Source organism: Heteronotia binoei, chromosome 3 (genome assembly GCF_032191835.1).
Source record: "Heteronotia binoei isolate CCM8104 ecotype False Entrance Well chromosome 3, APGP_CSIRO_Hbin_v1, whole genome shotgun sequence".
Lineage (NCBI taxonomy): Eukaryota > Metazoa > Chordata > Lepidosauria > Squamata > Gekkonidae > Heteronotia > Heteronotia binoei.
The window spans coordinates 40,461,844-40,475,779 of record NC_083225.1 but is presented as its reverse complement, the minus strand read 5'-3'; the positions used below and the strand labels follow the sequence as shown (position 1 = coordinate 40,475,779).

The window sequence follows — 13,936 nt, the reverse complement described above, 5'->3', positions numbered from 1 at the left end:
GGAATATACAGCGAGGTAAATACTAGCTGTTATTTAATGGGAGTGGAACTGGACTAACTTTATGTTTCTGCTTGAGATTTGCTGGATCCAATCCATAACATCTGCAGTTGTACGACATCTTGGATCTGTTCATGACAACATGGTTGCCAATGTTCTCAGTTCTTACTTCTCTGCTGTCACAACCACCTGCAGGATGAGGTCTTAAAATTAGCTATCAGGGATAGGAATAGTTCTTATCTATCTATCTATCTATCTATCTATCTATCTATCTATCTATCTATCTATCTATCTATCTATCTATCTATCTATCTATCTATCTATCTAGGATTTATATCCCGCCCTTCCCACTAGGTGGCTCAGGGCGGCTTACAACATATAAAACTAACATAAACATTATTCTTAGAATAAAGCTATTCCTAAAAGAGTGCTTGACAGTGTTCTAAAACGAGCTGACATTTTGAGGAGGACAGAATTTCTCAAATACTTTTCATACTACTGAGTCCTTAGCAGGAGAAAGCAATAATTGTATTCTTCAACAGCAATCTAAGTGTAGCTACTACCTAGAATGACAGCTTGTTAGCAGCAACCATATATAAGGTCCTTATTTTTTGAGGTTTTGGAATGACATCTGTCTTGAATTACACCCGGCCAGGTTCATGTTTCAATGACCAATATGGACAGATTACTGGAACTTTTAAAACCTTGCCCTCTTTGTAATTGATGTTTAAACTGTTTGAAGTTTCTCATTAAGTCCTTTTTACAAATTAGGTGCAGATGTATAAAGCTAAATGTACAGTACTGGGGAAATTAGGTCACCTGAAAGCTTGATATAAAATGTCTCTGTTAAGTACAATGAGTACATTAAATTTTAGAAAATCGACTTGGCGTGTCCCAAATTCTTCAGAGTTTCATCACTTCCTTTTCATTTGAGGAACAGACTTCAAAATAACTGGTCATTTTGTGATGCCGCTTTTTAAAAAATGGAATGAAAGGAAGGAAATGTAGTTGTATAATAACCAGCTGGGCTCTTCTTTGATTACGGTACAGCTGCAATGCAATCCTATGCTGGGTTACTCCAGTTAAAAGCCTGTTGATTTCAGTGGGCTTAGACCGGAGTAACTCTGTATAGAAACTGTGCTGCCAGTCATCTAGAAATGGAAACAGGAAGAAAGAAAGAGCTCAAAAGTCCTCCCAATATCATGATACCAAAGAAATTCAGATTTAGACCAAAGTTCAAGTAGACAGTTTTTCTTGCCTTTATATACAAAGAGACTTCCCTGGGTTCTATTATCCTTGTCTGGGAGAGGAATATCGGCACATAGCACTCCATTCTACAATACATTTTGGCATATGATACCTTTGTCTAAGATCCTAGAGCTGATCAGGACTTATTCATGACACAAAAGAAAAAAGAAAACAATAACAGACATCTGTAGCACTCAATAATGACAAAATTAGGACAGGACAATGGTTAATTTTTAAGGGCTGAAGAAGCACCAAATAAAGAATTTTGGGTGTGAAATGGTGAAAATCAAATAAATGAACAGAACATCAGAGTCATTGTGGGAAACATAAGACATGGGAGGTTCAATGCAGCAGCATTTTGGATCTCAGCAAGGCCTCTCAGCTTCCGAGTGAAGTTCAAGAGCACATCATAAAGCCTCTTAGTTTTATTTGTCCTAGTTTAACTGTCTTGTCTTCTCCCAAAGAATCCTGGGAAATGTCCTTTGGCCACAGAGCTTAAGAACTTTCTATCTGAGATCTCTAGACCCCAGTCCCTGAATTAGAGTTCCTGTCATTCCCTAGAGAAGGGGTCCCCAACCTTTTTGATCCTGTGGTCACCTCTGGAATACTGACACAACATGGTGGCTGCAGTCACAAAATGGCTGATGCAAAATGGCTGCCACAGGAGGTGAATGGCTGCTTTGGCTTATCTTCGGATCCACAGTGAAGATCCTCTTTCGGTGGTGGAAGCTACAGCAAAAGCAACATTTTAAAAAATCTGCAAAGCCAATCAAATCTCCATTGGCCAATCAGAAACCTTTCCAGACAAAAGTTCCACCATGCCTGGCCCACTTTCTAAATACACTTGGTGGGAAATAGGAAAGGCATTGGCAGGTACTATGGCACCCACTGAGGATCCCTACTGTAGACAGTGTGTGAATTAAAGCAGTTTTAAGCCTATGGCACCAACTAGGAAATTTTGTCAGATTTTACAACCCTTAAAACACAACTCTGTAATATGAGAGAATTAGCACACCTGATACCATAAGCTACATGTGACAGACATGCTTACTCCTTGGTTCAAATCTGCATGTCCAAACTACAGATTAGCATAACTGGAGACACCAGTACAATCCAAAGAACAACTCTGCTTCGTCAAAACCTTCCCCTCATCATTCCTCTTTCAGATTCATCATAACTTCCCGCATTACTTCTCACTTCAGCTGCACAGCACAAAAACCTGCCCCCAAACCCTTCCATACTCTGTATAGCAGAGGAACAACTGATTTCTAAAACGTTATTTATTTACATCATTTGTCTCCTGCCTTTCTTCTCTATGGGAACCCAATGCAGCTTACATTGTTCACCCCTCCTCCATTTTATCCTCACAACAACCCTGTGTGGTAGGACAGCCACCAGCCTCCAAACAAGCGCCTCACCATAATAAGAATGTAGTTTTGCAAAAGAATTTCACTGAGAATAAGAACCACAGTTTGAGAGCATCAACAAATGTTTCTGATTTTGAACAATATTTGGAATACCACTCACTGGGATTTGCTAATATTGATACAATGCCAACAGTCTGCTAAATAACCATGCTTTTATCATTTTTTTACTATCTAATAATAAAACTAATGTAAAAAGAACTTCCGTCAACAAGTAATTCAGTATGCTCTTATTAATATTTTCAGAGACGTTTCAAACAAGCAGCATTTCCAAATGAAAGCCAAATTTCATAGGATATTACTGTTTTTGACCAAGGCTTCTACTTACTAAAATGATTGTCACAGAGAAATGTTTTACTGATAATTAACAAAGAAAGCACTGCTGCTAATATGATGAGGTCTAGTTCAGCTTCCATTGCATTAGCACCCTCCAGTGTCCAATTTAAAGAAAAACAGCCCTGGTGTCCACTTTTTAGGCAGGCACTAATTGCTACCGGTCATTTGGGGGGCAAAGGAACGAACATCCAACTCTTCCCATTCTTTCCATTTCCCACTAATTTTTTGTTATAAGCTCTTTGTAGGGGTGATATAAAGGAAAGGACCATAGCCTAGGGAAGGGGTGGCCAAACTGTGGCTCTTTCACACATGTTGTGTGGCTTTTGAAGCCCCTACCACCCCATCAGTCAACTTGTGGAGAAGGCATTTCTCTCTTCAGATCACTTATCCAAGCCAAGTCAGCCAGCGACTTAGAGAATGCATTTAAAGTTAAAGTTGTTTTCTTTCCACTTCTCCCTCCCCCATCTAGTTTCCTTCCTTCCTTCCTTCCTTCCTTCCTTCCTTCCTTCCTTCCTTCCTTCCTTCCTTCCTTCCTTCCTTCCTTCCTTCCTTCCTTCCTTCCTTCCTTCCTTCCTTCCTACCTACCTACCTCTGATGTTCCTATCTTGCAGCTCTCAAATATCTGACATTTATTCTATGTGGCTCTTGTGTTGAGCAAGTTTGGGCACTCCTGGCCTATGGCATAGCTTTGCCCACAAAATGACACCTCATCATACAAAACCAAATTAACCCTGCCCACTTCCAGCTATCAACTTGCCTCTGCTGTAATCTGTGTACTGCAACTGGACTAGCTGACTCAGAAGCACCCAACTTATGTTCTAGTCACCGTAACGGAGATTTCAGTCTAAATTAAACTTTCCCAACTTTCTCCATGTTGGTTAATTAAGCAGAGCGAGGTAAATAAAGGACAGCCACACTGATTGTGTTTGAACATTAAAGTAAAAATAATATGTGGCCCTGTTCACACAGCATGTTGAATCCATGTTAAACTGACCCGGTTCTGTTCTGAATATTTTTGTTCTGGATATTATCGATCAGACAGCCATACTGCAATTTGAATCACTCCATGATGAAACCGTCTTCTGCCGTCCACACGACAGTACCATGCAGTTCTTTTTTTTGTTCCCACCACTATTATGCTCATAAGAGCATGTGCATAGGTAAAAAAACATTATGTGGTTATGCAGTTTTGCACATATCGCTTAGTAAAAAAAAAAAAAGGCAACCGTAAACTGGATGTCTGAAGTTCCTTTTGCTCTGGGACAGCCTTCAGACATCTGGAAGCTGGTTAATATCGCAGCAGAACTATCCAGACAGAGAAAACTACAAGATGAAACCGGACAACTCAAAAAACACCACAAAGCAGCAGGTAACAAAATAATCCAATTTGGAAAAGGATTGGAGGGGGCTGAAAACGGTTGACTACCGGGAGGCAGATGTTGCTGTCTCATCAACCATTTTTAAACCGGTAGGAAACAGCAGCGACAACTTATTAAACTGTGCGTCTGAACAGGCCTTGTGTCTGGAAAAGGGAGGTTTACATTTGGGAAAAAACCCAAGAAAGTACATTTTAACTTTCTAGAGCTATGTCTTAATGGTTATATGATTATCTATATGGCTAAAAGCTAAAGATGGCAACTCCTTTCCTACCAGTTCTCCGAACAAAGAACAGAAATTCTGCTATATAACATCAAACAAGTGTGTGAGTGACCAAAACCACATCTTCAAACCAATATACTGATCAGCCAATGACAAGACTACAGATCACAGCAATTACCCTGAATACCACCGACTCTAACCTGGGAAATCTTCTCTACTTCTTATTGGTTACAGCTTAGCTAGGTAACATCCTGTTTAACTCTGTCATGATTGAAGTGTTGACAACTTGCAAATACTCCAACCTCCACAAGTCTTCCTCTACTTTTAGTTTCCATTTAGGACCCCAAAACTCATGAATCAATATCAAGATAAAGAGGTTATAGACCAGGGTGGCCAAACTTGCTTAACCTAAGAGCCACATAGAATAAATGTCAGATGTTTGAGAGCCACGAGGAAGGAAGGGGGGCAAATAGATGGGAGGAGGGAGGGAGAGTGGAAAGAAAGCAACATTAACTTTAAATGCATTCTCTAAGCTTCCAGCTGGCTTTGCAAAGTGATTTAAAGAGACTTTTTAATGCCTTTTCCAAGCCAGCCAATGAGACAGTGGGGACTTCTGAGAGCCACACAATATGTGTGAAAGAGCCACATGTGGCTCCCGAGTCACAATTTGGCCACCCCTGTTATAGATCAAGGAAAGGGAAAGGTCCCCTGTGCAAGCACCAGTCGTTTCCGACTCTGGGGTGACATTGTTTTCACATTTTCACGGCAGACTTTTTACGGGGTGGTTTGCCATTGGCTTCCCCAGTCATCTACACTTTCCCCCCAGCAAGCTGGGTACTCATTTTACCGACCTCAGAAGGATGGAAGGCTGAGTCAACCTCAAGCCGGCTACCTGAAAACCCAGCTTCCGCCGGGGTTTGAACTCAGGTCGTGAGCAGAGCTTAGGACTGCAGTACTGCAGCTTTAACACTCTGCGTCATGGGGCTCTTCTCTGGTCTAAAAGAAAGGCTGGTCTAAAAGAAAGAGGGAAAAGGTTTGTGGTGTACCGTGACCCCAGTATTTCAACCTTATTTTCTCTTCCAAGCCTTTTTTAACATACTGATTTCTTTATTTTACAGCCAAAGGAAATACTGTGCTTTGGGACACGAGGCCTGGGTTCTGGCTCACAGGTCCCAAAGCAGACACACTTCTGACTTCAATATACATTAACATCTAAAGGGGAGGGTGGATTCAGCCATGAAGACCGGAGTCTAACAACATCTAACTGCCCCACTGCAGTGAACTACCACATGGTAGCATGCACTCTGCCGTATTTGACCAGAATTAAGAAGACTCCTAATGAGCTAGATCAAGATGGGTAGCCTGTCGGAGCGGGAGTAGCAGAGTGAGGGAGATGACTTGCCCGACACAGGGCTTCAGGAAAGAAAATCAGGCAGACACGTGCAACTAGTGCCAAAAGGTGTATTAACATATATACACAACAAGTGCTCTCTTGTGCAGTCTATACAATATCACCTCCACGGACAAAGTGCTTCGCCTAACCACCATCTCACAGGGAGAGACCTGTGTGATGCACACACAGATCATATATAGTCCAAGCAGCCAATCCTGGCCGTGCTGACTCAGCAGATTGCATCACTTGGCTTCTGCCGGCTCAAGCCGGTCTGCTGATCAGGTCACTGTGACCTAGCCTGGCAGCTAGATCACCAGCTGTCATACTGTAGCTGTCAGACTGGGTTTATGTAGATTCTTGCTCCAACACACCTCCTAATCTATTTAAACCCAGTATACCCAAACACTTTACACAGTTTTCATGTTCACTTGCAGTTAAACATTTCGTGAATATATCAGCGGCATTCTCATCCGATGTACACTTTATTATTTTTATGAGGTTTTTAGCCGCTGCTTCCTTCACATTTTGGTACCTGATAAGTATATGCTTGCTTTTCCCTCGAGCAGCTTGGTTCTCCGTCAGTTCTTTGGCTGCTGAGTTGTCAGTATATACTGAAACTGGCAAATTTACAGGTATGCTAAAGTCCCTCATCAGTTGTACTGCCCACTCTAGGTTAAGTACACATTCGTTTATGGCACCGTACTCTGCCTCACACGTGCTACATGCCACCAGGGTCTGCTTGGTGGCTTTCCATACTACTAGGGCATCTCCCAGAAATATTCCAATTCCTGTGGTTGATTTTGCCTTGGGCCGGTCCCCCCAGCTTGCGTCAGCATAGGCGCGTAGTTCAGGTTTTTCTCCTACTCTGAGGGATAGCTTACGTTCTATTGTGCCGCTGAGGTAACGTAGTACTCTTTTAGCCGCCACCCAATCTTTGTGGTGGGGTTCAGCATTTTTCTGGCACAATATATGTACCGCATAGCTGATATCTGGCCTGGTCCAGCACGCTAGGTGCAATAAGGACCCGATCAGGGACTGGTATAATGGTACATTCTTGAATATCTCACCTTCAGGTTCCTTGCTATAACCTGTGGTCATGGGTGTTTGCACACTGCTAGCTTCGTTCATACCATACTGAGCTAGCAGCGCTCTCACTTTGTTGCTCTGGGACAGTTCAAAACAACCATCGGCCCTCCTCGCTATTTCCACCCCTAGGTAGTAGCTCACTGGCCCCAGGTGCTTGATAGTGAACAGCTTACTGGCTGTTTCTTGAAACCATGCTAATTGTTGGTTGGAGTCCACTAAGACAATCAGATCGTCCACAAAGATGAGGACTATCATTCTGGACTCTCCCACCACCCTGCTAAACATGCAAGGGTCTGCCAGATGCTGGTTGAATCCTACTTTCATTAATGCTGACTTCAAACACTTGTACCATGCGTGTCCGGCTTGTTTCAAACCATACAAGGCTTTGTTCAGTTTTAACACACCACTCCCACCATCAAAACCGGGGATTTGTTCCATAAACAGCTCCTGGTCTAAGGGGGAGTTCAAATAGGCTGTCTCGAAGTCAAAGTGATGGGCTTGTTGCCCCGTACTTCCAGCCTTACACAATGCTGCCCTGAGGGTTTCAGCTTTTAAAGTGGGGGCAAACACTTGCTGATAATCCAATCCCTTCCTTTGGCTGAACCCTCTGGCCACTAACCTGGCCTTTCGTTGCACGGCTCCGTTTGCGTCTTTCTTTAACCGGTAGGTCCACCTACAGGAGATAATGTTCCGGTTGCCCGGCCTTAGCACCTCAGTAAACACTCTGTTTTTCAGCAAGGAATCATATTCCTTCTGCATTGCGGCAAACCATGCTAGCCTTTCTTTACTATCTAGCTTCAGCACCTCCTCGTATGTTTCCGGTTCAGGGGTGCTGACTTGGTTTGCACTTGGGAACCCGTATCTAGCAGGAGGGATGCCTTTTGTGGCTCTAGCCGACACCCGTGGCCCTGTGCCAGGATTCGGCTCACCTTCTCCAGCCCCACTGGGTGCCACCTCCTGGGCTGGGCTTCTGGGCTGCGCTCCAACATTCTTATCAGTACTTGGCAGCATTCCCAGGTCTCTTTCCGTAGAGTGCAATCTTGCCCAGCTGGACTCACTAAATCCAGCGGACCTACTAAAGGTTAGCTTCGCCCGCTTATCACAAAAGCGATATGATTTGGTTTCTGGCTGGTAGCCCAGAAAGGTTAGGCTCACTGCCCGGTCACCTCCTTTCCTTCTATGTTTCAGAGGAATATTCACCCAGGCTTGGGTTCCAAATACCCTCAGAAAGCTCAAATCTGGGCAGTGGTTATATAGCCGCTTATAAGGCAAATCATTTACAGGCTTACACCAAACCCTATTATGTACGTATGCCGAGCAATGCATCGCTTCCGCCCAATAACGAATTGGCAGCTTTGCATCCTCGAGCATGCTGTGCATTAATGTTTGTAACACGGCGCCTGTTCGCTCGGATAGCCCATGTTCTTGGGGCGTTGCTGGGTTCGTCAGACGGTGGGCAATGCCCTTGTTCTCCAGCCAACGTTTCATCTGGTTAGATAAGAATTCCCCCCCTCTGTCGGTTTGTACAGCTAGGAGATTAACCCCTAATTGTCTCTCCACTGCTTTGACCCACTTGGTGAATGTCTTATACACCTCAGACTTATGCACCATGGTGAAAACCCACGCGTACCTCGTGTGGTCGTCGGTGGCCACCAAGCAGTATCTCCTCCCCGACAGACTCTTTGGCAATGGGCCAATAACGTCTAAATGGACTAGTTCCAGGGCTCGTGTGCTTTCCCTTGAGCTTTCTTTAGCAACAGCACACGCCTTGCTTTTGGTCTTCTTGCAGACCTGGCAATCCAAGTAACATTTGCAAGGATTTACTTTCAAACTAGGCACAAGCTCCAGGGTTTTCTTTAACGCCCTAAATCCGCAGTGCCCAAGTCTCCTATGGAGCAAATGTATACAATTATTGTGCACAGGCTCATTCGACACCTGGGCCACCTGGGCACAATCACTCTGGACCACATACAGTTTACCTTCCCTCTTTCCTGTCACAAGCAACTTTCCCCCACCTCCCAGGATTTTGCAGCAGGTTTTCTCAAATCTCACCTGGTATCCCTGGTCAAGCAGTGTGCTAACACTCAACAGGTTAGACTGCAGTGAGGGTACATACAACACATTTTGCAACATACATTTCAGTGCAGGAAATTCCACATTGCCTGAGCAAACAGAATTGGCAGTGGTCCCATCAGCCAATCTCACATACTTATGCTCAGGACTGTCAATGTTTTTCAACAACTCCTTCTCGCAGCAGAGATGGCTCGTTGCCCCGGAGTCTAAAATCCAAGCAGACCCTGTGCTCTCTACTGCAGACGTGACCAGCCGGGTTGCTTCCTCACACGGGCTGGCGGTCCTCCGCTCTCGCCGCACACGCCCCCGCCTCTTCTCCCTCTCAGGGCAAGCTCGGAGCAGGTGCTGCGACGACCCGCATCCATAGCAGCGACGGACTGCAAACGCAGTCGGCTCCACTTCCTCCACCTTCGGACGCCTGCCAGCAGCAAAAGCTGGCTCGTTCTTGGCTGTCTTCCCGGACACACCGATAACAGCACGCTGCCTGGCCGACACCCCCGGACAGCTCACGGCCGCAATTCTCTCTTGGAAGTCAAGCAGGTGGGCACAGACGTATTCCATGGTCAGGGTCGCTACGTCCACCGTCTCCAGAGAAGTTATCAGGGGAGTGTACTCAGGTGGCAACGACGACAGCAAAACGTACACTCTGTCGTCTGGAGCTACAGTCTTGCCTCTTGCCTCCAGCTCAACGAAACAGTCCGTTAGCCGTTTGATGTGATCTTTCACACACCCTCCAGCCGGCATAACGGTGCGGAACATCCTCCTTGTCAAGGCCATGAGGGAGCCAGCAGTGGTGCTAACATGCACCGCACTCAACGCGTCCCAGGCAGCCTTGGGAGTGTCCTTCCCTCGCACATAAACCAGCTGGTCATCTCCTATAGACAGCACTATGTTGGCCAGTGCCTTATCCGATAACACAGTCTCGGCAGGAGATAAGTCAGCAGGGGGGTTACTCACGAACAGCCATTGCCCTTCACGCTTGAGGTAGTGTTGCATTCTCAGGCTCCACACCGCGTAGTTGGCTGAGGTGAGCTTCTCAACGGCTACTCCAAGCTGTTGCTGAGCCATCGTGCCGACTCCTCCTCACGGCTGGCTGCCGACGTCCCTCTGGCTCTCAAACAGAGAACGGTGGTGCTTCTGTGTCCTTCACCGGCGTTCCTCGCCTCCGGCTCTTTCCAAACTCACAGTCAGCTCAACTCTCAACTCTCTCCTCCGCGCAGCGGAAGCGTGCTGGGCCCATAACCCTGTCGGAGCGGGAGTAGCAGAGTGAGGGAGATGACTTGCCCGACACAGGGCTTCAGGAAAGAAAATCAGGCAGACACGTGCAACTAGTGCCAAAAGGTGTATTAACATATATACACAACAAGTGCTCTCTTGTGCAGTCTATACAATATCACCTCCACGGACAAAGTGCTTCGCCTAACCACCATCTCACAGGGAGAGACCTGTGTGATGCACACACAGATCATATATAGTCCAAGCAGCCAATCCTGGCCGTGCTGACTCAGCAGATTGCATCACTTGGCTTCTGCCGGCTCAAGCCGGTCTGCTGATCAGGTCACTGTGACCTAGCCTGGCAGCTAGATCACCAGCTGTCATACTGTAGCTGTCAGACTGGGTTTATGTAGATTCTTGCTCCAACATAGCCGTGTTAGTCTGTGTGTAGCAGGAGAAAAGATCAAGAGTCCATTAGCTACTTAAAGACAATAAAATTTGTGGCAGGGTATGAGTTTTTGTGAGTCACTGCTCACTTCTTCGGATATTTGATGGCAGCCTTTAAATGGGTACCTGAAGATATCTGAAGAAGTGAGCAGTGACTCACAAAAGCTCATACCCTGCCACAAATTTTGTTAGTCTTTAAGGTGCTCTTGCTCTTTTCTACTCCTAATGAGATGGCCTCTGTGTTATAGCTGGGGATGGAGAATTCAGTTTTCACAGAACTCCCATAGCCAAAGGAAGGTATGAACACACTTTAACACGTTCGCTAATGTGGATTAGCTTCCGACATCATACAGACAGATACATGCATTAAAAGTGTGTGGGGAGAGGGGGTCATCATTACCACAGTTGCAAAAATGGTAGGTTTTTGAAAAGATTATAGTGGAGCTACATATCATAGTGGGTTGAAACAGAATTGTGAGCAACTAACGTTTTAGTTTACTGGTTAGTGAACACAAATTTTATATGATGAAAGGCATGGTTATGTTAGAACTGGTGGAACAGGATATGAAATATAAACTATATCAGACAGCCTCTTCTTTGACTAGTTAAAGGTGCAATAATAAATCTAGGTGCTTAATCACTGCTGAGGCTTCAGTCCTGATTCCACTGTAAATCCAATTATCTAAACGGGATTCACTTCCAAGAATCTTTACTTCAGGCTGCATTCTGGAATGGGAGTCAGCACCACTGAGGTTGTGGGACTTGCTTCTAAGTAAACAAGCACAGAATCAGGTGGGTAGTCATATTGGTCTGAAGGAACAGAACAATGATTGAGGCCAGTGGCCCCTTTAAGACCAACACAGTGTAATTCAGGGACAGTGTAAGCGGTCCTGCGCATGCAAACTTCTAAAGAAACAGAATTCCTTACAGAAGACCTTACAAATAGGCAGAGAGAGGGTGAGTCCACCCCACCCAGATGTGCATGCACACAAAAACTTATACCCAGAATTAAACTTTGTTACTCTTAAAGGAGACACAGGAGTCATACACAGAATCAGGCCCTTAAACAGGTGACAATTGTAGTTATAGTCATTAATTATACAGCTGTCAATTCCTGAGGGGTATTCCTGTTACTCTGGTGCTGCATAAATAAAATGTTAATCTTGTGGCAATTTAAAGATTAAAATTAAAAAAAAAAATTACCAGAAACACCAGGAGACTATAGCCTGTATCATTAGATGCATGTAGTGGTTCCTCATAAGATCCATTACACGCAATCCACGAACCACTGGAAGTTCACACACACATGGATTTCTCTTTGCAGACTAGAGAATCCATTTGGCAATGACTGCTGTACTGCAACAATAGCCCCATATCCAACAATATACAGATGCAGCCAAAGTAGTCTCAAGTCCATGAAAGTTTATTCTAGAATTTAAAACTCTGTCCAGACTAACAAGACTCCTGTTCCCAACTTGCTGCCAATAACCTCCATTTGTGTGCTCTCAATACAAACTGGTCACAGAGCTCCTTGAACCACTGGAGTGTCTCACTTACAACAACATTGTTTGTGGAGCTGGCCTGCTATGCCATGCACCCTTTCTAGGAAACACAGTTTGAGTCCAGTGGCACCTTCAAGACCAACACCTTTAATTCTGGGTAAAATTTTCTCCCATTTCATTGTATCTGAAGAAGTGAGTGCATACAAACAAAAGTTTATACCTTGAATAAAACTTTATTGGGCTTAAAGGTGCAAATGGACTCAAATTTTGCTGTTGCTTCAGACCAACACCACTATCCACCAGTGCTCCCTCTACGCTGTGAAGTCTTGTGAGCAAAAATTCTACTTCATGAGTTACTGGCATTAAAGTTGTGAGTGAGCCATTTGGCTACTGCATAAATTAGTTTGCTCTGGGGCCATCCTTCCTGAGCTAAGACAAAAATGTGTGATCTGGAGGCTAAAAAAAACAGAGCTAGCTCACACTAACTCAACTTAGAAGGAACGTTTCTACCGACCTGGATCTTTAATTCTAGGTATAAGCTTTCGTTTGTGCATGCACACGAAAGGTTATACTTAAAATTTAACTTTGTTGGTCTTAAAGGTTCCATTGGACTCAAACTTTGTTCTGTTGCTTCACACCAACACGACTACCCACCTGGCCCTTTTTAGGGCTCCTACTTAGTGTTTGCATGCAGTTCCGGGTTAATTAATACAGAGTACATGGGCGAGACCTCCTGTGCGCGTGTGATATTTGGAAACGTGGGGGCTGGTGGCAGCTACAAGGGCAAAGCCTGCGAATTGGAAAGGGGTGAAGGAAGCGTGGCGGGTGCCCTCTCCCTTTGCAGTTCCTGCGGGAGACGGAGCTGCGCGCGTGCAGACGGCCGACCGGGCGCGCGCTCGGCTTCTTTTTGCACAAGCGTCACTCACACTAATCTCCGCCTCCTCAGGCTCGAACCCGCCGCCAAGAGACGCCGCAGCCCTGGCCCCGTCACGGTTGTCGTCCCGGCCGCCATCATTTCTCCGGCGTCGCCGTCACCCCGCCCCACGCCACTTCCCATTGGCCGCGCAGTGGAAAGAAGGGAACGGTGGCCTCCCATTCGTGCGCTGAGGCGGGGATCAGGCAAGCAGGTTCAGTGCGGGGCTCAGACCTGAAGCAGTTTCACACTAGAGTTTTAATCCTGGTTTAGCCCTTTCCCCAAACTGACATTCTACACTAAAATCAGAGAGGCATAGAGTTGGTTTCTCTGATTCTACAGTAGAATGTCAGTTTGGGGACAGAGCTAAACCAGGATTAAAGGTCTAGTGCGAAATGCTGACCGTGGCAGGGTACAGAACCAGTATGAAAATTGGTGCTTCTACTCCTTGGACTTGTTCACAGTCCCCATCGCCACTTGGAGAACCGAATGCTTCAGCATGCTTAGGCCCTAAGTGCCCAAAGCTGTTCTTCACTTATATCAGGGGTGGTAACTGATAATGTCAGATTTTTGTGCTGCAAGCAGTGGCCATGGGCATTATATGTGATTGGTTCCATGCTTCTTCTGGTGTAATCTGTGGCTATGGACATGACTTGACTGCATTTGGGGTGCCTCAACACAAAAATAATGAGGATCTATCCTT

General features: G+C 45.3%; 1 protein-coding gene across 1 annotated transcript in view; it reads right to left on the bottom strand.

The window, feature by feature from the left end:
• Positions 1-13,364, bottom strand: part of CLYBL (citramalyl-CoA lyase) — a 288,779-nt gene extending 275,415 nt beyond the window's left edge. The window contains exon 1 of the mRNA XM_060233663.1: positions 13,247-13,364. Within this exon, the coding sequence (XP_060089646.1) occupies positions 13,247-13,335 (89 nt within the window). The 5' untranslated portion in view covers positions 13,336-13,364. The remainder of the gene's footprint in view (positions 1-13,246) is intronic.
• Between the last annotated feature and the right edge of the window lie 572 nt (positions 13,365-13,936).